The following is a 26,205-nucleotide window of genomic DNA, read 5'->3' on the forward strand; positions in this document are numbered from 1 at the left end:
AAACCTTTCAAAGTTGGAGCTGAACTGCTACAGGAAGATGATGATAGAATTGAACTGTTAGTTGGTTACTTTTCAAAGAAATTCAAACCCACCAGAGAAAATACTCGACCATTGAAAAAGAATGATTGGGTTTGGTGTGATATTAAAAGAGTTAATTTGCTCTGCTGACCTGCAGGAAATTGGATGTCTCTCGGCTAGGGTGGAATGCCTCTGACTTACAGGTAGAATGTGGGTGAATTTACATTCCCATCCATTGTCATTCAGCCATTTACATGGCCATCTCCTATTATTCAGAGATAATTTACATTTGCATCATGATCTTATTCAAAATCAATAAGAACATTACAGTTGCAATTCTGACTACTCCTTGTAGTTAAGAAACGATTGACAACAGATTTGACCATTTAAGGGATGATTTGCATTGTTTCTGGAGGTGATTAGGTTACTGCATTGTGTCTTGAGGAGCATGTGACTTGGGGGGGGGGGGTGGGCGGGGAGTGGAGACTAGGGGTTGTCTTGTGGCTATTACTGACTGTGATGTAAAGGTTTTGTATAAAGAAAGGACTATTTCCTTTGTTCAGGGTGACCTCTCAACATGTTGCGCAAGCATGGTGAAGGGTGTTAAGAGTTTCTCCACAGCTTGTACTGTATTTGCTTAATAAAATGTGGTTATTGTTTACAGAAGTTGGTGTATTGTAGTTGCATCAAGAACCTAACATTGTTCATGACATAAAAATTAAAATGTTGTGAGGCCAGTACCAATGTGTCAGAGATGGTTATGTACATGGATCACAATCCTTTTACATCCTTGGAATGCTTTAAAGGCAAGAATATGAGACTATTTCATTTGAGTCTTTTGTTACAGACTTTTAATTTACAAATTGTACATGTTGTGGGGATCCAGTGTTTTGGGGAATAAAAACCAGGCATTTTGGCCAGTTAACCAGAGAAAGAGTACCTTCTGCCATTGACAGACTGCCCAAACACCCTTTCTCAAAAAGATATCTTTTTTCCATACGAAAAAGTTTTACAGCAGAAGAACGAAGACAACCCAGGGAGATCTACATACAGAGGAAGATCTGGTTTTGAAAATTGATTTGCTGTAAACTTAATAGGGGATTTGTCGGATCAGTATATTTTTATAGAGTGGGAGGTAGATAACAAATCTTTAAGAGAAAGGAGGCTTAGAGTCCTAAATAGTTATTTAGCGTTCACTTTTGGAGTTAAGAAAAAACAATTTTATTCTTGTAAATAGTGGAATTTAAGGTAGTTCTCTGTCACTCATACTTTAACAGATTATGAGGCGAGGTGAGTTTTTCTGTGTGTTTGGTTTACTTAGCAGGAGGGTTCACCGCTTTGTCATAACACCAGCTAGCAAGAATCAGTAGGCATAAGTGGGTCTTTTTCAGGGTGGCAAAATATCACAAGTAATCTGCACAGGAATCCGTGCTCAACTGTTGATAAATTGGATAAATGGATGAAGGGTTGGAGGTTGAAGAGAAATCTCTTCGCCCAGACAGTGGTGGGCCTGTGGAATTCTCTGCCACAATATGTAATTAAGGAAATATTGAATGTTTTCAAGGTGATAGCTTTTAATTACGGTAAAAGAGATCAAAAAGAATATGGAGTGAAAGTGGTACACAGTACTGAGTCGGATGATCAGCTATTATCAAACTGAATGGTAGAGCTGGCTTGAAGGGCTGAATGACCTACTCTTTTGTACGTTTCTATGTACGATTATCAAATTTGCTGTCAAAGAGAGAGGCAGAAAAGCAAGTTGTGAAGAGATTGTAAGGGGCTACAAAAATATAGTTTGTGAGTGAATGAAGATCTGGTAAATGGAGTACAATGTGTGAACTTACCTGTTGCCTGTCATCTAAATGATAGAATGCAGAGAGATCTGAGTGTCCTCATGTGTAAATCACAAAAGGTTAGTCTGCAGGTACAGCAATTAATTAGATAAGTTGATAAATTATGTTCTATTCATGGTAGAACACAAAGGGAAGGTGATATCTGTTGTACAGAGCAATGGTGAGATAAACTCTAAAATACTATTGGTCACCTCATTTAAGAAAGGATGCAAAGGCAGTTCTTAGGTTAATATCTGTACTAATGGGATGGGGAGGGGGAAATATTGTCTGGGCATGTATCTTCTAGAGTTTAGACATGTAGGAGTTTATTTGACTGAAACACGATCCTGAGGGATAGATGTAGAGAGCATATTTCCTTTTATGGGGAAATTTCAAACTAGAGGTCTATTTAAAAGTCCAGGGTTGCTCACTTAAAACAGAGAAGGAAAAATCTTATTTGCTGAGGCTGAGTGTCTTTGGAATCCTGGAAAAAGTGATGGGAGCAGAATTCATGAATGTTCTTAAGATGGGCTAGATGGATTCTTAAATGCTAGAGATCTGAAACAAAATCAAAGTGCTAGAGAAACTCAGCATGTCTGACAGCACCTATGGAGAGATGAAGGTGCAGTCTTTAATTTTTAGCAGAGTAAATATAATTTGCAGAGTAATCTAATATAAGGAAATATCTTTTTTTGAGTATCACATAATAGAGTTGTATTGATTATCTTTTGTAGAATGAAAGTTAAGGAAAAATGTTCTAATTCATATACATGTAAAACTCCTGTTACTTTGAGCATAGCATCTTAAAGGATTTTCCACCACTCTGCATTAAGTACTCATGAAATATAATATATGCACACAGGACACCCATATTCCAGGAATGTCTCAATGAGTGGAGACGAATGACCAATTAGTTTGCCTGTCATCGTGCAGACTGAAAGAGGAATCTTGAGTTAACACAAATGACTAACTGCCCGCTTTTAGAATGGATTTCTAGAATTTTCATGTCCTGCAGCGCAGTAGACATTATCTTAGTGTTACAGTTGTAGATCTATTCCCAATGCTTTTAACATGTTTGTTGCTTAAAAGGGGATAGTCCATGAATAGACAAATGAGAGAATTCTAGCCTACTCTATCCCTGTAACCTGCATTTCCTATGGCTAATCCACCTAACCTGCACATCGCTGGTTATTATATGGGCAATTTAGCTTAGCCAATCCACCTAACCTGTACACCTTTGTACTGTGGGAGGAAACCCACTCAGATAGGGGAGAATGTGCAAACTTTCAGTCAGTTGCCTGAGGTTGGAATCAAAACTAGGTCCCTGGCATTGAGACTGCAGTGCTAACCACTGAGCCAATGTGCCACCTTATTACTGCCCTGTGATTTGAAACTTGCACCTTTTTTAAGTCATATGAATTGGGTACTATAAAATAGAACTTTTTTTTTAAATCAACACAAACTGACCACCATGTTTTTCTGTTCACTCAAAGGTGACAACTTCTATGTGGTGACATCTAGCTTAAATTAGCAGGAATATGCTGTAATTAATATGGGCAGCAAGACACTGAGAATAGTAAAAGCAAACCTCAAGATTTTAAATTTGCAACATTTTTCTAACATAAGTCTTGAAGATTATTCTGTAATGCACAGATTTTTGTAGACATCCTGATGTGAATTTCAGGTACTGGTCAAAGAAGAAATTGCGATAAAGATTTGACTTGGTCTTTTACTTCACAAATCCAAATTAACCAATATGAATTAATGTGAAAATGATGCATTAGATAAAAGAAAAAGATTTACTTGAAGTGGTCAATACAACAAAAAAAAATCAGGTGCAACTGCAAGCATTGCATCATTTTCTGCACAGATATGACACTGTAAGGCTACACAGTTCCACAAAATACTGTACTTTGTTAACGCAGAATAGTCATGAGTCCTATCCGAAACACCTTGCACCTTGAGTTTCTTGGATGAGATTATCATCGAGGCATACTTTTATGAGCCTTTTTGTCTTCCCATCAAACAGTACTGATTTGCTTTTTCTTCATCTGACCAACCAGGAGCCCACTGGTTCAAGATTTGGCCAATTCTGGAAAAACAACTAATTATCTCAATTATACAGCTTTCTATGTTTTAAACACCTCGCAATGTACCTCCAAGAGCTCCCATCTCCTTTTCTGATCAATAGAAAATTGACCTTTCCTGAGTGATCTGTTTCTTCTCTCGAGTATCCTCCTTATTCCTGTTTTTGTCACTGCTTTCTAATATGTTTGCATTGTATATGGATACATTCACGTTCCGACTCCTTTACTTGCAACTTTTTCAGAATGTTTCCTTTGCATACGCTACCCACACAGTCACTTTTTAAATTTTCTTTCATTGGTATTATTTCTAGATCAATAGTTGCTATGTCACATAAGCTAGTATTTCTTCCTTTACAATTGAAGCAAACTTTTAAAGGTCTTTTTCAAGTATTCCTTTGAAAAATCAAATATTCTAGACTATTTAAACAAATTACAATTTTTCATACTGTCTATCATAATAGTACTACTAGTCTGATATATCCATTTGTCAACTTTGAATATGATTAGAAAATGCAGTTTTTTTTTAAATGTTCTCTGGTCAATTGCCAACCCTCAAAATAAAACAAACTTTTAATCAAAATATGTCAGAGAAGTATGTAGGATAAATCGAACAAAAACTGAGCACCAAGTCAGAAGGAGAACTCCAGAAAGTATGGTCTAAATTTGGTGTTGTGCAATGAGGCAGGCTTAATAAGGGAGCTTAGGGTTAAGGAAACCTTAGGAGGCAGTGATCATATGAATGAATTTAATCTGCACTTTGAGAGGGAGAAGTTAGAATGAGAGGTAATGGTATTACAGCTGAAGAAAGGCAACTACACAGGCATGAGGGAGGAGCTGGGTATAATTGACTGGGAGAGGATTCTAGCAGCAAAGACAGTAGAACAGCAGTGGCAGGAGTTTCTGGGTGTAATCGAGAAGACACAGCAGAGATTCATCCTGAGGGAAAAGAAGCATGGTACAGGGAGGATGAAGCAACAATGGCTGATTAGGAAAGTCAGGGAATAGCATAAAAGCAAAGAAGAAAGCATACAATGAGTGGAATTGGGAAGCTCACAAAGACCAACTGAGGGCAGCAAAAAAAGGAGCGCTAAAATGAGCATAAGCTAGCCAGTAATATAAAGGATTACTGTAATAGTTTCTTTGGATAGCTAAAGGACAGAAGTGGACATTTTGCTGCTGGAAAATGATACTGGAGATAGTGGTGAACAAGGAAGTGGATGAGGAATAATTACTTTAGAACATAGAACCTTACAGTGCAGTACTGGCCCTTCGGCCCTCGATGTTGCACCGACATGTCATACCAATCTGAAGCCCATCTCACTTACACTATTCCATGTACGTCCATATGCTTGTCCAATGACGACTTAAATGTACTTAAAGATGGCGAATCTACTACCGTTGCAGGCAAAGCATTCCATACCCTTACTATTCTCTGAGTAAAGAAACTACCTCCTGACAGCTGTCCTAGATCTATGACCCCTCAAATTAAAGCTATGCCCCCTTGTGCTCACCGTCACCATCCTTGGGGAAAAAAAGCTCTCCCTGTCCACCCTATCTAACTCTCTGATTATCTTATATGTCTCTATTAAGTCACCTCTCAACCACCTTCTCTCCAACGAAAACAGCCTCCAGTCCCTCAGCCTTTCCTCGTAAGACCTTCCCTCTATACCAGACAATATCCGAGTAAATCTCTTCTGCACCCTTTCCAAAGCTTCTACATTCTTCTTATAATTCAGTGACCAGAACTGTACACAATACTTCAAGTGTGGCCGCATTAGAGTTTTGTACAGCTGCAGCATAACCTCATGGTTCTGGAACTCGATCCCTCTGTTAATAAAAGCTAAAACACTGTATTGCCTTCTTAACAACCCTGTCAACCTGGGTGGCAACTTTCAAGGATCTGTGTACATGAACACCGAGATCTCTCTGCTCATCTACACTACCAAGAATCTTACCATTAGCCCAGTACTTTGCATTCTGGTTACTTCAATCAAAGTGAATTACCTCACACTTGTCCACATTAAACTCTATTTGCCACCTCTCAGCCCAGCTCTGCAGCTTATCTATGTCTCTCTGTAACCTACAACATCCTTTGTCACTATCCACAACTCCACTGACCTTAGTGTCGTCTGCAAATTTACTAACCCACCCTTCTACGCCCTCATCCAGGTCGTTTATAAAAATGACGAACAGCAGTGGACCCAACACTAACCCTTGTGGTACACCACTAGTAATTGGACTCTAGGATGAACATTTCCCAACAACAACCACCCGCCTATCTTCTTTCAGCAAGCCAATTACTGATCCAAACTGCTATATCTCCCACACTCACATTCCTCCGCATTTTGTATAATAGCCTACTGTGGGGGACCTTATCGAATGCCTTGCTGAAATCCATATGCACCACATCAACCGGTTTATTCTTATCTACCTGTTTGGTCACCACCTCAAAGAACTCAATAAGGTTTGTGAGGCACGACCTACCCTTCACAAAACTGTGCTGACTATCCCTAATCAAATTATTCTTTTCTAGATGATTATAAATCCTATCTCTTAAAACCTTTTCCAACACTTTACCAACAACTGAAGTAAGGCTCACTGGTCTATAAGTACCAGGATTGTCTGTACTCCCCTCCTTGATCAGGGGAACCACATTTGCTCTCCTCCAGTCTTCTGGCACTATTCCTGTAGACAATGATGATTTAAAGATCTGTGCCAAAGGCTCTGAAATCTCCTCCCTGGCTTCCCAGAGGATCCCAGGATAAGTCCCAGGGGACTTATCTATTTTCACACTCTGCAGGATTTCTAATATCTCCTCCTTGTGAACCTCAATTACCTAGTCTAGTAGCCTGTATCTCCATAATCTCCTCGACAACATTGTCATTTTCTAGAGTGAATACTGTGAAAAATATTCATTTAGTGCTTCCCCTATCTCCTCTGACTCCACACACAACTTACCACAACTATCCTTGATTGGCCCTAATCTTACTCTTATCATTCTTTTATTCCTTTAATATGCCTAGAAAGCCTTAGGGTTTACCCTGATCCTATCCGCCAACAATTTCTCATGTCTCCTCCTGGCTCTTCTGAGCTCTCTCTTTAGGTCTTTCCTGGCTACCTTGTAACCCTCAAGCGCCCTAACTGAGCCTTCACATCTCATCGTAACATAAGCCGCGTTCTTCTTCTTGACCAGAAATTCCACTTCCTTCGTATACCACGACTCCTGCGCTCTACAGCTTCCTCCCTGCCTGACAGGTGCACACTTATCTAGGACACACAGTAGCTTTTCCTTGAATAAGCTCCACATTTCTAATGTGCCTATCCCCTGCAGTTTCCTTCTCCATCCTGTGCTTCCTAATCGCATCATAATTGCCTTTCCCCAGTTGTAAGTCTTGCCCAGTGGTATACACCTATCCCTTTCTATCACTAAAGTAAACATAACAGAATTGTGATCACTATCACCAAAGTGCTCACCTACTTCCAAGTCGAACACCTGGCCGCGCTCATTACCCAGTACCAAATCTAATGTGGCTTCGTCCCTTGTAGGCCTGTCTACATACTGTGTCAGGAAGCCCTCCTGCACAATCTGGACAAAAACCGACCCATCCATAGTATTCATACTATAGTGTTCCCAGTCAGTATTTGGAAAGTTGAAGTCCCTCATGACAACTATCCTGTCTCTCTCACTCCTATCCAGAATCATCTTTGCTATCCTTTCCTCTACATCTCTGGAACTGTTCGGAGGCCTATAGAAAACTCCCAACAGCGTGACTTCTCCTTTCCTGTTTCTAACTTCAGCCCATACCACCTCAGTTGACAAGTCCCCAAACATCCTTTCTGCAACTGTAATACTGTCCTTGACCAACAATGCCACACCTCCCCCTCTTTTACTATCTTCTCTGTTCTTACTGAGACATCTAAATTCTGGAACCTGCAATAACCGTTCCTGTCCCTGCTCTAACCATGTCTCCGAAATGGCCACAACATCAAAGTCCCAGGTACCAACCCATGCTGCAGGTTCACCCACCTTATTCCGGATGCTCCTGGCGTTGAAGTAGACGCACTTCAAACCAACGTCTTGCTTGCTGGTGCCCCCTGCGTCCTGAAACTTGATTTCTGACCTCCCTACTCTCAACCTTTTCTATACTTAAACTACAATTTTGGTGCCAGAGCCCTGTACCCCACTGCTTTCCCCTGGTAAGTCTCTCCACCCTCCCCCCAAACAGTATCCAAAACTGTATCCTTATTGTTGAGGGGACTTTGCGTCGGTCTTCACAGTAATAGACATGAGTGCTATCACAAATATTCTAAAGAGTAAGGGGGCAGAGCTGAGAATGGTGGCCATTACCAAGAGAAGGCGCTAGAAAAACTGAATGGCCTGAAGGTGGATAAATCACCTGGACCAGATGGACTACATCCCAGAGTTCTAAGAGAGATAGCTGAGAGATAGTGGAGACGTTAGTGGTGATCTTTTAGGAATTGCTAGACTCAGGGAGAGTCCCAGACAACTGGAAAATTGCTAACATTACACCCCTGTTTAAAAAGAGAACAAGGCAAAAAACAGAAAATTACAGACCAATTAGCTTAACCTCAGTCGTGGGTAAGATCCTGGAATCCATTGAGATTTCTGAATACTTGGAAGTGTATGGTGAAATAGGTCAAAGTCAGCACAGTTTCATCAAGGGGAGCTTATGCCTGACAAATCTGCTAGAATATTGAATGAGTAATGTGCAGGTTAGACCACAGAGAGCTGATGGATGTCATCTATCTGGACTTCAAGAAGGCTTTTGACAATGTGCTGTGCAGGAGGCTACTGAGTAAGATAAGGGCCCATGGAATCAGAGGAAAGGTGCTAGCATGATTGGGCAAAGAAGTGGCAGATGGAGTACAATATGGGGAAAGTGTGAGGTCATGCACTTTGGTAGGAAGAATAGAGGCATGGGCTATTGTCTAAATGGGGAGAATTCAGAAATCTGAAGTGCAAAGAGATGTGGGAGTCCAGGATTCTCTCTCTCTCTCTCAACTTGCAGATTGAGTCAATAGTTCAGAAGGTAAATGCAATGATTGATTTATTTTGAGAGGACGTGAATATAAAAGCAGGCATGTACTTCCGATGCGCTCTAAGGCTCTGCTCGGACCACATTTGGAGCATTGTGCATAGCTTTGGGCCCCATATCTCAGGAAGGATGTACTGGCCCTACAGCATGCTCGGAAGAGATTCAGGAGATTGGTCGCAGGAGTGAAAAGCTTATTATATGAGGAACGTTTAAGGACTCTAGGCCTATACTTGGCGTTTAGAAGGATGAGGAGCGATCTAGTTGAAACATACAGAATATTGAATGGCCTGGACAGAGTGGATAGTGGGAAGATGTTTCCATTGCTAGGAGAGACTCTGACCTGAGGGTACAGCCTTAGAGTAAAAGGAAGTCCTTGTTAAAATGGAGATAAGGAGAAACTTCTTCAGCCAGAGTGGTGAATTATGGTTGCTGGCCCCAAAGTGCTCTCCCACTGACACCTCAGTCACCTACCCTGCCTTATTTCCCCAAGAGTAGGTCAAGTTTTGCACTTCTCTAGTAGGTACATTCAGACACCGAATCAGAAAATTGTCTTGTATACACTTAACGAATTCTTCTCCATCTACCCTTAACACTATGGCAATCCCAGTCTATGTTCAGAAAGTTAAAACCTCCTACCATAACCACCCTATTATTCTTTCAGATAGCTGAGATCTCCTTACAAGTTTGCTTCTCAATTTCCCTCCGACTGTTAGGGGGTTTATAATTCAATCCCAATAAGGTGATCATTCCTTTCTTATCTCTCAGTTCCACCCAAATAACTAACCTGGATGTATTTCCGGGAATATCCTCCCTCAGCACAGCTGTAATGCTATCCCTTATCAAAATGCCACTCCCCCTCCTCTCTTGCTTCCCTTTCTATCCTTCCTGTGGCATTTGTATCCTGGAACATTAAGCTGCCGGTCCTGCCCATCCCTTAGCCATGTTTCTGTAATTGCTATGATATCCCAGTCCCATGTTCCTAACCCTGAGTTAATTTGCCTTCCTGATAGGCCCCTTGCATTGAAATAAATGCAATTTAATTTATTAGTCCTACCTTGTCCCTCCCTGCCCTGACTGTTTGAGTCACTTCTGTTTTCAACTGTACCAGTCTCGGATTGATCTCTTTCCTCACTATCTCCCTGGGTCCTACCAGAGGTTTCATATGCTGTTGCATTGTTCCAAAACAATGCAACAGCATATGAAACAGTAATTGCTGCTCCTGGAATTCAAGGAAATCACCTCCAGCACCTAAAATACCTCAAAAAAGGAGCAGCCAGAAATTTTTCCTGTCCTCCATCTTGGATTACCCTCCCTGATTGTAATTTGTCTTGAGTTCCTCCTTCCCATTTTCTCATTTACTTCTATTTAGGGGTTAGGGGTGTAACTGATGTGCTGTAGTGAAAACCCATTGCAAAATGTCTGGTTAATTCACCTCCCATGACCTTGTATTTCATTATTCTTATCCAACGCGCTATTTCCCAGACTGACTAAAGGGCCAACATGTACTCATTTGTTTTTTCATGATCTGCAAAGTTCTTACTGTCTGTTTGTCTTTCCAATTAGGTTTTCTTGCACTGTATTTTTCCCTCCTTGGTAATCTTTCAGTCATTCTCTTTTTTTTTATATTTTACCCAATCTATTACCCACCTTTACATAGTTCCAAACTTTAAAAACACAAAATTATCTTTAATTTTTTTTTCATTAGTCATGGATGGTGAGTTTTCTCTTTTGAATCTTTCTTTCGAATTGAAATATATCAATTCTATGTATTCTGAAATATCCCTCTTAAACATTTGCTGCTACATTTCTCTTGATCTTCTCTTTAGCTATTTTAGATTAAATTCCCTCCAGAGTGGAAACAGGCCCTTTGGCCCAACCAGTCCACACCGACCCTCCGAAGAGAAACCCACCCAGACCCATTTTACTCTGACTAATGCACCTAACACTATGGGCAATTTAGCATGGCCAATTCACCTAACCTGCACACCTTTGGACTGTGGGAGGAAACCAGAGAGAAAGCCCACGCAGACACTGGGAGAATGTGCAAACTCCACACAGACAGTCACCTGAGGCTGGATTTGAACCTGGGACCCTGGTGCAGTGAGGCAGCAGTACTAGTTACTGAGCCACCGTGCCGCCCCATTTTAGCAATCTCACATTTGTCCTCATAATTCCCCTGTTTCAGTTTACAATACTTGTCCTGGACCTACCCTTCTCTCATGTTTACAGCCTATTGTTTCATTAAAGATATGACTACATAAATCCCAAATTCTAGTTATTGGCCTAGAGCAAGTGAACATATAAAATACTAAAGTATTATGAGTTTTTGACTCAATCACTCATTCAGAATTTTCCAGATTTCTCCCACCCTCTGAGTTTTAAAAAAAAACGAATTCTGTTTTCCTCCTGGCCTTCTATCTCTTACCATAAGTTTATTCCCTCCTACTATTGACCTCTTTAACAGTGGAAATAGTGCCTTCCTAAGACACACTTTAAGCTTCTTAATAATCCTATTCCCTTCTATCCCCTTTTCATCTTCACTGCTCCAAGGAAAACAATCTCAGCTTACCTGGTCTTTTCTCAGAGGTCAGATCCTCTACCTTGTGCAACATCCTGGTAAATCTCCTCTGTATCCTGTCCAGCAGTCACATTACAGGAAAAATGTGGTGACCAGAGCTGCACACGCTACTCTAGTTGTAGCATCACCAATGTTTAATGCAGTTCCAGCATAACCTTTTTATTGTATACCTTGATTAATAAAGGCAAGTCTCCAATATTTCTTCTTAACCATCTTGTCTAGGTATGCTGCTAACTTCAGGGATCTGTAAATGTGCACACTGAGGTTCCACTGATTTTAGTACTTTCAAGATTTCAACCATTTGTAGTGTAATCCCTTACCTTATTAGTCATTCCTCAAGTACATTACCTCTCACCTTAAGGGTTGGATCCATTTGTCACTAATGTGCCCTAGTGAGCAATCCATTGATACCCTTCCTGAAGAAGTGTTAATGCCCGAAACGTCAATTCTCCTGTTCCTTTGATGCTGCCTGACCTACTGCGCTTTTCCAGCAACACATTTTGATACCCTCAATTTATGGTGATCTTCCTCCGTATTTACTACCCAATGGATTTTCATACTCTCCATGAGCTTCTTGATCACACTCCTACATTCAACTCCAACTCATTTATAGACATGACAAACACCAAGCTCTGCAGATCCCTACTGGAAATTGCCTCACAGTGACAAAAATAGTCTGCTGTACAATCGCCCTCTGCTTTGTGCCTCTCAGATAATTTTGAATTCAATATGCCACTATGCCTTGGATCCCAAGGTCACTTACTTTCTTGACTAGTTTGCCACGAGGGACCTTATTTAGAAATCTTGCTAAAGTCCATGTGTACCACACTCTCATCAACATTTCTCATTCCCTCCTTAACAGATCCATATCTCTTCAAAAGCTACTGTATTCTGTCCCTGAGCATTCTTCCTAACAATATCCCCTACACCAAGGTTAGACTGAGGATGTTGCCAGGGTAGGAGGGGTTGAGCTATAGGGAGAAGCTGAATAGGCTGGGGCTATTTTTCATAGTGTATGAGGCTAAAGGTTGACCATATAGAGGTTTATAAAATCACGAGGGGCATGAATAGGATGAGTAGGCAAAGTCTTTTCCCTGGGTTGTGGGAGTTCAGAACTAGAGGGCATTGGCTTAAAGTGAAGGGGGAAAGATTTAAAAGGGACCTGGAAAGGCAACTTTTTAATGCAGAGGGTGTTGCATATATCAAATGAGCTGCCAGAGGGAGTGGTAGAAGCTGGTACAATTACCATGTTTAAAAGGCATCTGGATGGGTATACAAATCGGAAGACAGTGAGGTCTGCCGATGCTGGAGGTCAGAGTTGAGTATGTGCTGCTGGAAAAGCACAGCTGGTCAAGCAGCATCCGAGGAGCAGGAAAATAGATGTTTCAGGCTGGCCTGAAGCGTCGATTTTCCTGCTCATCAGGTGCTGCCTGACCTGCTGTGCTTTTCCAGCAACACCCATTCAACACACGTGAATAGGAAGAGTTTAAAGGGCCAAATATTGGCATTTGGGACTAGATTAATGTAGGATATCTGGTCAGCATGGACAAGTTGGACCAAAGGGTCTGTTTCTATTGTGTACTTCTCTGACTCTATCTTTGGACTGCGGTAAGAAACCGGAGCACCCAGAGGAATCAATATAATTGTGGGGAGAATGTGCAAACCTAATACAGGCAGTCACCTGCAGCTGCGAGGTCCCTTGTGCTGTGAGGCAGCAGTGATAACCACCTGGTCATCGTATTTCCCAATGCTGCAAGACTGATTTCATCCAGAACCTTTCTTCATCCACTCCTCAATTTCACCCAAATGTTTTTGTTACCCTGCTGACCTGGGGCTGATTTGGTCACCAAGCATTCTTTGGTGCCTTAACATTTTTCATATAAGAGCTTTTTTGCCAAAATGATACTTAACTTTGGAAGTTTGCCAGAAAAAATTAGATTAACCATAAATGCTGGAGAACTGTGCCCGGAAAAATCTTCAGGAGAGGGGTTAAATAATGAGGAACATTAAAGAGTAATTTCTTAAAAGAAATTTAACCAGCAATACTTATAGTCAGGGTGTAAATGTTTACTTTTTGTGTGTTATATTTACAGAAATACACAAAAGACCTCTGGGTATCGATCCACTGTCTTTTGGTTTTGATTATTACGTAGAAGGAGCAACAATGGAGACCATTTCACCTTCAGTGCAGATGGGCACAGAACCTCCCTTCAGCACTCCTGGTAAGGACTTTGGAGTCTTGAACTTTGTGCACAAACTCAGCTTCATTTGTGGAGAAAGGAGAAAATGTTAATATTTTCTCTCAGTTGAGGATTGGTATTGAGTTATTGAAGTGTAACTGAGTGAACTAGGAAAATGGTGCTCATTGTTGCTTTTTACCTGCTTTCCCATCCAAGTTCTGCTGTTGATTATTGAGACCAATAGACCTGTTCAGGAGGTGAAAGGATGGGGGAAAAAAATTCTGATCTGTGTGCACTGGAGGTTCATACTATATTGTTGTTATTTGAGAACTTGGGTTCAAAAGTAAAGGAAAAACTGGATTTTAGATTTTGATTCTATGAAGGTCATTACAAGAAGTCAAATAGAATCCATAGAACAAAGGACCAGGAGTAGGTCAACTGGCCTATCGAGGTTGCTCTCCCATTTGTTATGATCATGGCTGATCATCCAACTGAATAGCTATTTCTGCTTTTTCTCCCATATCCTTTGATCCCTTTAGCTCCAGGTGCTATATCCAACTCTTGGAATGCAGATGAGGCCAAACCATATGATTTCGTGATAGCAAATTCTGTAGGTGCACCACTAGGTGAGAAATTTCTTTTCATCTCAGCCCTAAGTGGTTTGCTCTATGTCATTAAGAGTGTGACCCCTGGTTCTAGGTTATCCCTATCATTGGGAATATTTTTCCTGCATCTACCCTCCTCAGTTTTGTTAGAATTTTATAGGTTTCTACGTGATTCCCCCCCCCCATTCTTCTAAGCTCCTGCGAATGTAATCACAACCAATTCAACAACACCTCATGTCAGTCCTGCCATGCCAGGAATGAGTGATAAACGTTCACTGCATTCCCTTTATAGCAAGATTGACTATCCTCAAATAAGGAGACCAAAACTACACACAGTATTCCTTTTGTGGTCTCTCCTAATATAATTGTAGCAAGCCATCCCTGCTCCTAAACACGCATAATCTTGCTATGAAGGGCAATACACTGTTTGCCTTCTTGACTGCCTTCAGAGACTAGTGTAAGAGGACAGCCAGGCCTTATTGCATGTTCCCTACTCTCAATTTATAACCATTCAGGTAATCTACTTTCCTCTTTTTTTGCTCCCAAAGTGGATAGCTTTTCTCGCATTCATCGACATTCTACTGCATCTGCAATGCATTTGCCCACTTGCCCAAGATGTCCAAATCTCTGAAGTATCTCCACATCCTCCTACCCAACTTTGTGTAATTTGTAAATTTGAGGTATTGCATTTAGTTCTCCCATCTAAATCATTTCAGCTGAAGGATTTTAGTTAAATTATCCATCAAATACCTAGGAGATAATTGCTGGATCGTTTGTTGACTTGAGTATTAATATCTCCTAAGAGATGAAAAGTAACCAGAAATGGTTTCATGTGGGGAGCAGAGGAGCTGTGATTGGTGGTATCCATGCAGTCAAGGCTGAAGAGAAGTCCTGAATTGCTGAGATGATGGTGGGAAAGAAAATTTCAGAAGCAGAAGACTGTGTGGGGTTGTGAGAGAACAAGAATAATGTAGGATTGTTGAAAACGTTTGTTTGGTGAACCCATGTCAAGAAGCAATAGTGAAGTAATTAGCATGTTTGAGGGTCTCTGAGACAGATGTTAACAGGAGAAAATAGCATTAGTTTCCTTTCTGCTAACTTGCTGCACTTTTACTAATGTTGGTTGAACAACAAGTCTGACCATGGAGAAAGAAGTGACTGTTCAGAGATTTAAATATTCATAAGAATAGTGCAGGTGTAATTTTTTATAATGTTTCAAATGAGACTGTAACACTAATTCTTGTATAGTGTAATAAACTTTGTTTTTGTTTTGTTAAAAGGCATAGAATAAGGAAAACATGTATTTATATGAAGTCTGTATCAATTACCATAGATTGCAGCATACAAGTTGTTCTTCCAAAAACATGAGTCAACATGTAAACCAAATATTAAACATGAATGTTTAATTTTTAACTTCATTTTAAAGTGACTTAGATGCCAGCAACAATGAAATCAAATGCAAAATGTTATGTCCAGAGATGTCATTGCTATGGCTTAAAGATCCCACTCTGAATCAGATTTTGATGCTTGTGTTTCAGAATTATTCCTTCACAACAAATCTAATATCGTAGAATCAAACAGCATAGAAACAGGCACTTTGGCCTACCATGTCTATGCTGAACTTTGTTTCAGTTACTACTTAAATGTTGCAAGAGTACCTGCCTCCACCACCACCTTGGGCAGCATGTTCCACACTTCCACAATCATCTGGCTTAAAAAAGATCCTTGGATCTCCTCTAAACCATTTGCTCCTCACATTAAATGTATCTCTTCTAGACTTGAACATGTCTGCCATGGGGAAGAAATTCTCATCTGTACCTCTCAATCAGATACCTCCTCCGCTGCTTCTGCTCCAAGGAGAAGAGTGTCAGCCTATTGAGACACTCTTCATAACTGAGACTTTCTATCCAAGGCAACATCCTGGTGAATCACCTCTGCACCCTCTCCAGTGCAACCATGTCCTTGCAATGATGTGGCAACCAGACTGCACACAGTGTTCTGTGGCCAAGTCAATGTTTTATAACTTTGTCACAAGACTTACTTGCTCCTATATTGTGTGCCCTGACTAATGAAGGCAGCATTCTGTATGTTGTCTTTACCACTGTTTTTACCTTCAGGGATGTATGGACTTGTACACCAAGGTCTCTTTGTTTGTCAGTACTCTCTAGGGACTTAACATTCATTGTGTAGTCCTTCCTTTACATTGTGTAGTACTTCCTTGTGATCCACGACTGGTCATAGGCTTCCGATCACACAAGTAACCCTTTACCCTCCCTCTTTGTCTCCTATTTGTAAGCCAGTTTTGAATCCAGTTTGCCAACTTGCCTTGGATCTGATGGGCTTTTACCTTTTGGATCACCCTTCCATTGGGATCTTGTCACAAAATTGTCACTGAAGTCCATGTAAACCACATCAACTACACTACCCTTATCGCATGCAGTACAGGCACATCGAAGAGCATAAGAGCAAATAATACAATTTTATGGCTGTAGGGAAGGTGCATGAAAAGTGAGGTTTAAATTTAACATTAAATTTTAAATTTGAGGGATCCATTCAGAAGTCTAATAACAGTGTGGAAGTGCCTGTGTCCAGCAAAGTATTAAATATCTGTTAAAGATATATTTGTAGTGGCCAGAGCAATGATAAATGAAATCTATAACCAGAGATCAAGCTTATGCCATAAGCAGATATTAAAGTTGCACGAAACGTTATTTGAAAAACATATCATGTGAACAAGGAACAGGACTGGGCCACTCTGCTATTTGAGCTGGCTCCATTGTTAAAAAGATCATGGCTGATATGTCAACCTCAAATTTATGTTCCTATATATCGCTGATAATCTTTCACCTATTTGATAAAAATATTCAAAGATTTTGTACCCACTGCTTTATGAGGATGGAATACCAAAGAGACACAACCCTTAAAAAAAAATTCCTTATCTCTCTCAAATGTTTTATAAATTTGTCACAAGACTTCCTCGCTCCTATATTGTGTGCCCTGACCAATGAAGGCAAGCATTCCGCATGCTGCCTTTACCACTCTGTTTATCTTCTGGGATGTCTATGGACTTGTACACCAAGGTCCCTTTATTCGTCAGTACTCCCTAGGGACTTACCATTCATTGTGTAATCCTTACTTTACTAAACCTCCCAAAATGCATCACCTTGCCCTTGTATGACTCCCTAGCTCTAGATTCTTCCACAAGGGAGAACATCCTTTCCAAATCCAACTGATTAAATCTCTTTGGGATATTTCAATTAAGTCACCTTTGCCTCTTCTAAATCCAGAGGATACAGGCCCCAAATTGTCCTCCCTCTCCTCTTAAGGCAATCATCTCATTCCAGGTGTGAGTTTAATGAATCTTCTATGATAGATTACTTACAGTGTGGAAACAGGCCCTTCAGCCCAAACTGACCCTCCAAAGAGCAACCCACCCAGACCCATTCCCTTGCATTTACCCTTCCCCTAACACTAGGGGCAATTTAGCACGGCCAATTCACCTAACCTGCACATTTTTGGACTGTGGGAGGAAACCGGAGCACCCGGAGGAAACCCACACAGACATGGGGAGAGTGTACAAACTGCACACAGACAGTTGCCTGAGGCGGGAATTGAACCCGGGTCACTGCTGTGAGGCAGCAGTGCTAACCACTGTGCCACCGTGCTGCCCAACACATCATGTGTCTGCTTTGAACACATCACCATACCTTTGGAAGGATGTTAATCAGTACTGTATTATTAAGACATGGTGGTGAACCCTTCTGCTAATTAAACCAAACACCAAGAAAAGCTCACGTTGCCTCATAATCTGTTAGTGACAGAGAACTCCTAAATTCCACTGTTTTAAGAAAAAGATCAATTTATTCTTAACTCTAAAAGTGAACATTAAACGGCAACTGTTTACAACTTTAAGCCTCCTTTCTCCTAACTGCTTGTTATCAATCTCCCAACTCTTTAACTGTATACTAGAACATATAGAACATTACAGCGCTGAACAGTCCCTTCAGCCCTCCATGTTGCACTGACTTATGGAACCAAATAGTGTTCCTATAAATGCCCCTATTAAAATTACATCAACTTAATTTTCAAAACCCTGTCTCTGGGGTCTGTCTTCCTCTGGCTATCGATCTCCCTGGGTCATCTTTGGTCTCTTGCTGCAAAGATGTTTCATATGCAAAGGTACCTTTGATAGAATGTTTTTCTAGCAGTTACTCTGATGGTGGCAGTTGGTCTCTCTGGCTAACTCTCAAAGCATCGGATTGTCTCATTGGTTCAATGTTGTCAAAACCAATAAATTCAAACTTGATTGTTTTCGTATCTTGGTGCATAATTTAAACTAATTGGCCAGGTTCGAACAGTGGTCAAAACAACTGAGGTACTCATTTACAGCCAAATGTTACATATTTTCAATTTTCCAGTACACTGAGACTGCTAGTCAGTCACATGACAGTTGCTTGCAAGCTGTCAGTGCAAAATAGCTTTCACTCTTTCTTTAATGGTATAGTACACTCCTTCATAACAATACAAATACTCCCAGATGTAGTCTTTCCGATGCCCTGTTTAAATGAAGCATAACCTTCCTACTTTGCACTGGGAAGACAATGGCCTAAAGATATTATTGTTGGACTATTAATTCAGAGACGCAAGTAATGTTCTGGGAACCTGGGTTCAAATTCTACCATTAAAATTTAATTCAATTCAAAATAAAGCTAGCGTTAAGTCTAATGATAACCATTATTCCATTGCCAATTACTGGAAAAACCCATCTCGTTCACCTATTGTCCTTTAGAGAAGGAAACTTTCATCCTTACCTGGCTTAGATGACATGTGGCTCCGGACATGCAAGTTTCTGTTAATGTGGTTGACTCTTAACTGCCGTCTGGGATGGGCAATAAATGCTGGACTAGCCAGTTATGCCCTCGTCCCGTGAACGAATAAAAAGAATTGGTTTTGCTGTAATAACCTGTAACATTCTATTAGCTTTCATTATTACTTGTGGTATCCTAAAGTCCTTCTGTGACCTATGCACTAGGATACCCAGACCTTGTTGCACCTCTGAGCTCTGCACCCTCTTATTATTTAGATAATTTTTTTTAGAAAATCTTTCTTGCCAATATGAGCATATTCACATTTTCCAACATTTTACTCTATTTGCCTGATTTTTTTGCCCATTCACTTAACCTATCTTTTTTCATTTGTAGGCTCTTTTTATATCCTCTTCACAACTTACTTTCTAACTTATCTTTGTCATCGGCAAATCTATCCACCATACCTTCATTCAAATCACTAGTATAAACTGTGAAGAGTTGACGAACCAGCACCACCCCTGTGGCACACCACTTGTGACATCATACCAGCCTGAAAATAATGCATCTATTCCTACTCTCTGCTTCCTGTTAACAAGCTGGTCATCATCTTTCTAAGCCAATATGTTACCTCTAACAGTATGAACATTTAATTTCTGCAAAAACGTTTTGATGTGACACCTGATCAAAAGCCTTCTAAAATCAAATTATAGTGCATCTACTGGTTCTCCTATATCCATAGCACCTCTTTAATGAACTCCAATAAGTTATTTAAACGTGATTTCCCTTTGATAAAACCATGTTGGCTTATCCAACTGTCCTGTAATAACATTGTTAGTAACAGTTTCTGACATTTTTCCTATGACAAATATCAATCTAAGTGACCTGTAGATTCCTGTTTTCTGCTTGCTTCCTTTGATGAACAAAGGGATTTACATTAGATATTTTCCAATTTAAAAGAATGATTGCTGAATCTTATTAAAACAAATGCACCAACCATCTCAATAATACTACTTTTAAGACCCTAGGATGAAATCCAGCGTGACATTGGGACTTGTCACTTCCTGATTTACAACTATTTCTAGGATGTTACTTTTATCTTCTTTAGTGAAAACTGATGCAAATCTCTGTTCAATTCATCTGCCGTCTCTTGATCTTCCATTACTGATTCCCAAGACTCCTTTTCTGCAGGACCAACATTTCGTTTAGATTAAAAAAAAAAGTTAAAAGAAAAGTTTCCTGTCTTTGTGTATATTTTTGGCTAACTTTCTTTCTTTTGTACTCTAATTCTACCCCACCCCCCAACATTGATTAATAATTCTTCCCATTTTTGTAATACCCTGTCCAATTTTTGAGATTGATATTGCCTCAGACTTTTTTAGTTAACCATGGAAATGTGGACCATTCCTTAATTTTTTCTTTCTTGAGTGTAGCTACTCTGCACACTCTGAAATATTCCCTCGGATGTTTGCCACTGCACCTCTATTTGCCTATTCTTTAAAATAAGGTGGTTTATCTTCACTAGCTCTGCTTTCCTGACCTCATAATTGCATTTGTTTATATTCAAAATACTAGTCTAGGACCCACACATCTCTCCCTCAAACTGTATACAGAATTCAATCATAATATGGTTGCTGCTGCCCTGGGGCACTTTCACTATGAGGTCAGTAAATAATCCTATCTCCTTGGTCAAAACCTGGTCAGTTGGTGCCATAGCATGCTGGTCTAAGAAATTGTTGCAAAAAAATTCAATGAATTCCTCATCTAGACTAATTTTTCCCATCTGATTTTTCCAGTGTAGGTTAAAATCCAAATGATTACTGTACCTTTTTGACAAGCTCTCATGATTTCACCCTTTTTGATATCCTGTCCTACCCATGTGGTTACTGTTAAGATGCTTGTCTACAGCTCCTGCAAAATACTTTTTGGCTTGATTCGACTTCATCTCTACACTGACTGCTTCTGTATCCAAGCTTTTTTGAATTTAGATTATCTCCTTTTGAATGTTAATATCATCTTTAACAAAGCCACTCTTCCATTCTTCCCTAGACTCCTGTCTTTCCGAATTGTGTCTCACCCTTCAGTATTTAAGTCTCAATCTATTTAAGAACCGAAGCTAGTATATCTCATTCTAAAAGATGAAAGACTTTATCTGAGTTTATTTAATATATCATTACAGCTCCATGATACTGTAATCCTTTTGCTATAAAGTCTGTGTCTTATGGTCCTACACCACAACCATCTGATGAAGGGGCAGCGCTTCGAAAGCTAATGCTTCCAAATAAACCTGTTGGACTATAACCTGGCGTTGTGATTTTTAACTTTGTCTAGTTCTTCCTGCAGCCGTGTCTTAGTGGCCAATAGATCATATTTAATCTCAACTTGAACCATAAATTAATCTATTTTGTTTCAAATGCTGTTTTTTCTTTTATTATTTTTAAAATTTCTAGGTTTAGAGTCATAGAAATGTACAGCACGGAAACAGATCCTTCGATCCACCTTGTCCACACCAACCAGATATCCAAAGCTAATCTAGTCCTATTTGTCAACACTTGGCCCATATCACTCTGAACCCTTCCTATTCATATACCCAGATGCCTTTGAAATGTTGTAATTATACCAGTCTCCACTACTCCCTCTGACAGCTCATCTCATATATGCACCACCCTCTGTGTGTAAAAGTTGCCCCTTAGATCCCTTTTAAATTTTTTCCCTCTTACCTAAACCTATGCCCTCTTGCTCTGGATTCCCCCACCCCAGAGAAAATATCTTGTCTGTTTATCCTATCCATGCCCCTCATGATTTTATAAACCTCCTATATGGTCACCCTCACTTGTCTGTTGATTTGCTCTTTGTCTCCTCTTGTCATTTTCTGCTTTTAGTTTCCCACATTAATTTCATCTTCTGCCATTTCCTCACTCTTCAAACCATCACAACTTCTCAAATTTGGGCCCATACTCCCAATATTTTGTTTATAACATCTCTGCTTTCCGAGGATTTGCAACAATAGAAATCTGAGTGGCTAGGGGGTAGATCGTCCCAACAGTACAGATCCTACTTTCCCCAGTACTGTGCCAGTGACACTCAAACTGGAACCTACTTCTACCACACCAGACTTTTGACCATGTGTTTGATTACCCAAAGCCACTTTCAGTATTAGTCGTTGAAACTTAACATGAAGGGATCATTCAAAGGAAATATTTGGCATGTCTTTGTTAATTAAGGCTCCGAGAGCAGATCTGGAGTTTAATAAGTTTGCACAGCTCTCACTGATGCTGAAGCAGTTCAGGAGTGGTTATTACATTGAAAATGGAGTTCAGATGAGGAAATGGAGACACCCTCTCAGAACTGCAGACAAAGCACAGATGGTGATTCATTGGAAAGTGGTACAGCCCAGATAGTGTAAGAAGATATTGCAAATAGTGCACCCAATTGTTAAGTCAGGGCATGTAGGATTAAGGAAAACCAATGATCAACATGCATTTTAACTGGCCAAGACTTCCATAAGGACAAAGCACTGTACTGTAAATCATGTTATATATATCAGGGAAACTTCTACACAAAATTAAACTTGCTCTATTTAAACCCATACAAAAGTAGAATACTTCAGATACTTGAAATCTGAAACAAACAGAGAATGCTGGATAAACATATCTGCGAAAAGAGATACAGAATTAATGTTTCTAGTCCGTTATTGACTGTTCTACAGAATTTCAGATAATACGCATGTCAATTTTTGAAGAACTATTCTGTTGAATGCTAGTAGATTGTGTATAACTATTACCCAGAATTAAATCGGGATATCAGTATATTATTAAATTATGGATAAGACAACCCATTTTCCAAAAGCTATTCATTTCTTCTGTCTGAAGAAACTAGTACAAAATTCAGTAATGTCTCTGGATGGAAAATTTGATGCAGTGGAATTGTTAGTCAATTCAGAGGAAATCAGCGATAAAGTTATCACTTTTTTTTAGTTTAAAGGAAGAGGTACAAATACTGAATCTGAAGTCCTTGTCAAGGAGTGTGGAATGCAGAATCTTATCATAAATGATAGCAGAAGTCTGTTCTATTAAGAATATGAAATGACATATAAATGTCTGAAAGCAAATTCATATTGAGTTTAAAATTTTAGTTGCAATGCTCAGCAAGTAGTAATTTTGTCCAGTGCCTTGAAGAAGAAGTAAATACCAGTAAATTCTGTGGACTTAAATGAATGCAATATCATTGGATATCCTTTAACCATCTCATTCTGCTAATTTTGAAAACTTGCTCATTTTGACATCTGAAAAGAAAAATGTTGCCCAGGAAAGGGAAAATTAAGCATATTTAGACAGTCTTTGTACAAAAGTAATGCAAAATGGTTGTTGAGCCCCTTCCTACAAATTCTCCTTTAGAATCTAATCTGTGAAACTATAGGCAGGAAGTGTTAATATTTTCGACAGTGCGTGATATGACTTTGAAGTAAAAAAATCTCTGGCAACTGATAGAGGAGCAAGGGCTACATTCAGACAGAAATGGATAAAAATGCATTGGATCTGAACTGTAGAAAATTAACTTTCATTCAGAATCATCAAACTTTGAACTGAAATCTAAAGCAACTGAGATTCAAGATCTTCACACTGTGTTTCACTAATATTCGGGGAGTAAAAAGATCTGATAGATTTGAATTTAATAAAATGGTCAGAAAGCTCAGAGCCATTACTTCAGACACAATGGGCATGCTGAACTCAGAATAGTTAGAAATTGGCACCTGAAAATTGATTTTCAATGTGATGTGATTCAAAACAATAGGTGTTTCAGTGAAGTGCTATTATTTAGCACAGATATTGATTAGCAATCAAGTTCCTCTTCCAATCTGAGGAAATGGACATTAGTGAAGCCACTTTGATAACACAAACAACTGCAGTTAAAAGTAGGCAAATGGACCTGAAACCAGATTCATGGGAAAATGTTTATAGATCATACCGTGAGGGTTTTAAAACTTTTTTTGGAAGCAAGAACTGCTAAAGAGTATTGAAGTTAGAATCACAGGATCCAGTCCAAGGGCATTCATCTGAGAACCAGCTTAACTCAATATCATTTAAGACTGTGACATAGAACAGTAGGGTTTAAGTTAGAGTTTTAAGTTGGCAATCATGTTTCCTTCTTTGCATTGGTCTATGCAGTTTTCCAATCCAGGTGGAAGCAATATCAAAAGAGATCTCAGAGAAAATAGCAGCTAGGAATCATTCACTGAAGCTTCACTCTTCTAAGACCCCAAACAGCCTCTGACTGATAAACCTAAAAGAAACTGAAAATCCTGTCTGTTAGAACTGGCCGCTCCCATTCAAGCTAGTTCCATTGTTACAATGTAATAGAAAAAAACCTAAAGCCCTCCTGCATTGTTTACTTAAACTGTCTTCCATAATAAGTTTAGATCCTCTGCCTTTACAACCTTTGTCCAAAAACAAAAGTCAGGACAAAATAACCTTTTCAAAGTGATAGTGATGTCACAGAATGTTTGCGGTCAGAAAGATGCTTAGGATATCAAAATTCCAGCTCATCCAACGCAAATTAACAGATCAGTAATATAACAATAAGCAGATGCTGGGAAGGTAGGGAAGTGATAGTGAGGTGGAGCTGGGTGTATCAACATATACAATGAGCCTGAAATCACATCTACCGATTATGTCCGTGAGGGACAATGTGAATGTGAGGGAAAGGTGAATGCTCAGTGTGAATTCTTAGATCATGCTGGAAGTAATTATATGGAATGGGGAAGGGAAATCATTATAGGAGATCCTTGAGTTATGGTTAGATAGGTAATCATGGAACCAGGTAAGACCTTGCCAGCCTGTTGGGTAGCATTGGAAGAGGCATATATGGTTGGTTGTTAAATGCTAGAGAGGTCATGAAAGAAGAAAAGGACTTGCTTAATCATGATCACTGTCACAGAAGATGTTATTTGAGACTTTGAGGATGTTTTGTTTGCGCAAGGATGGAAGCTTGATTGGAGAAGTGCAGGCATAGGTTTGTGAGGTGGCAGGAGTCAGGGCAGTAATTTACAGAAACTGAATTGCCAATTTTGATGTAAGTAATGGCAGATTTGAATGGAGTGCAGAACAATACTTGATTAGTTTACAATGTCAGCTAGCAAAGGGACCGGAAAGGCAAGTGAGGTTACCAGCAGTTTAGTGGAAAATGGGTAGAAGGAGCAGGAGATTAGTTTGTAAATGATAGAGAAATAACAAAATATGCAACCTCGGATGCATTGGTGGAAAAGCTTTGGATGGAAGATGGCTTGGTACACAAAGGTAAAGAAAAGGTGCAGCAGCTGAGCAGATGGCCCCAGCCTTTGTGACGATGTTGCATCTCATTATATACTATTGATACAATAGGTCTTTTAGGATGTCCTGGGAACATAAAAGGCATCTTACATAATCAAATTCTCGCTTTCATACTCTCTCACTCTCCCTCCCCTTCCCATTCCCCTCCCCCTCCCTTCCATCCTCCTCTTACCTGCCTCAGTCTTTTCTATCTATCTCACTCTTATGCTGTCTCTCTTTCACTCCATTTATTGTGAAACTGTCAGCTGTCAATCTTAATGAACTGTAGGTCAAACTTATCAACACACATTGACATTTTCCTTTTCGTGCTTGGAAGGAACCATGACATTATACTAGATTCAAAGAAAATCCATTTAAACAGCTTGAAGTACCCCAAATGTCTTTGTCATTGTGCAATCATGTTCTGTATCCAGGAATATACCATCAACAGTGTGAGATGATTATCCACACTAGTCGGTTTTTTTTTCTTTGGTTGATATTATGCAGTAGAACCTTAGTCCTTAGTCATCAAGTTAATGCCAGGGACACACTCATTGCGATCAAACCTATTAAAGTAAGTTGAGTTGATAATCTCTCATCTGAGAACAATGCTGCCTCCCTTCTGCACTTGTGGTGATCAAGATGTAGGTCACTTCCTGATCATCTGCCTCTGAAGAAAGAGGGCTTCCAGTTTAGCCAAGCTGAAACTTCTAACAATGTATGCTGTTTTCTATA

At 39.7% G+C, this 26,205-nt stretch overlaps 1 protein-coding gene across 16 annotated transcripts in view; it reads left to right on the forward strand.

Annotated features, from left to right (window-relative positions):
* LOC140477012 (uncharacterized) overlaps nucleotides 1-26,205 on the forward strand; it is a 426,283-nt gene that overhangs the window by 234,922 nt on the left and 165,156 nt on the right. For 15 of the 16 annotated variants that reach the window (XM_072570100.1, XM_072570102.1, XM_072570101.1 and 12 more), the window contains one exon: nucleotides 13,666-13,794. The exons of the other annotated variant lie outside the window; for it this stretch is intronic. In XM_072570100.1, the coding sequence (XP_072426201.1) occupies nucleotides 13,666-13,794 (129 nt within the window). The remainder of the gene's footprint in view (nucleotides 1-13,665; nucleotides 13,795-26,205) is intronic. 16 annotated transcript variants of the gene reach the window in all.

The sequence above is a fragment of the Chiloscyllium punctatum genome, chromosome 5 (genome assembly GCF_047496795.1).
Source record: "Chiloscyllium punctatum isolate Juve2018m chromosome 5, sChiPun1.3, whole genome shotgun sequence".
NCBI lineage: Eukaryota > Metazoa > Chordata > Chondrichthyes > Orectolobiformes > Hemiscylliidae > Chiloscyllium > Chiloscyllium punctatum.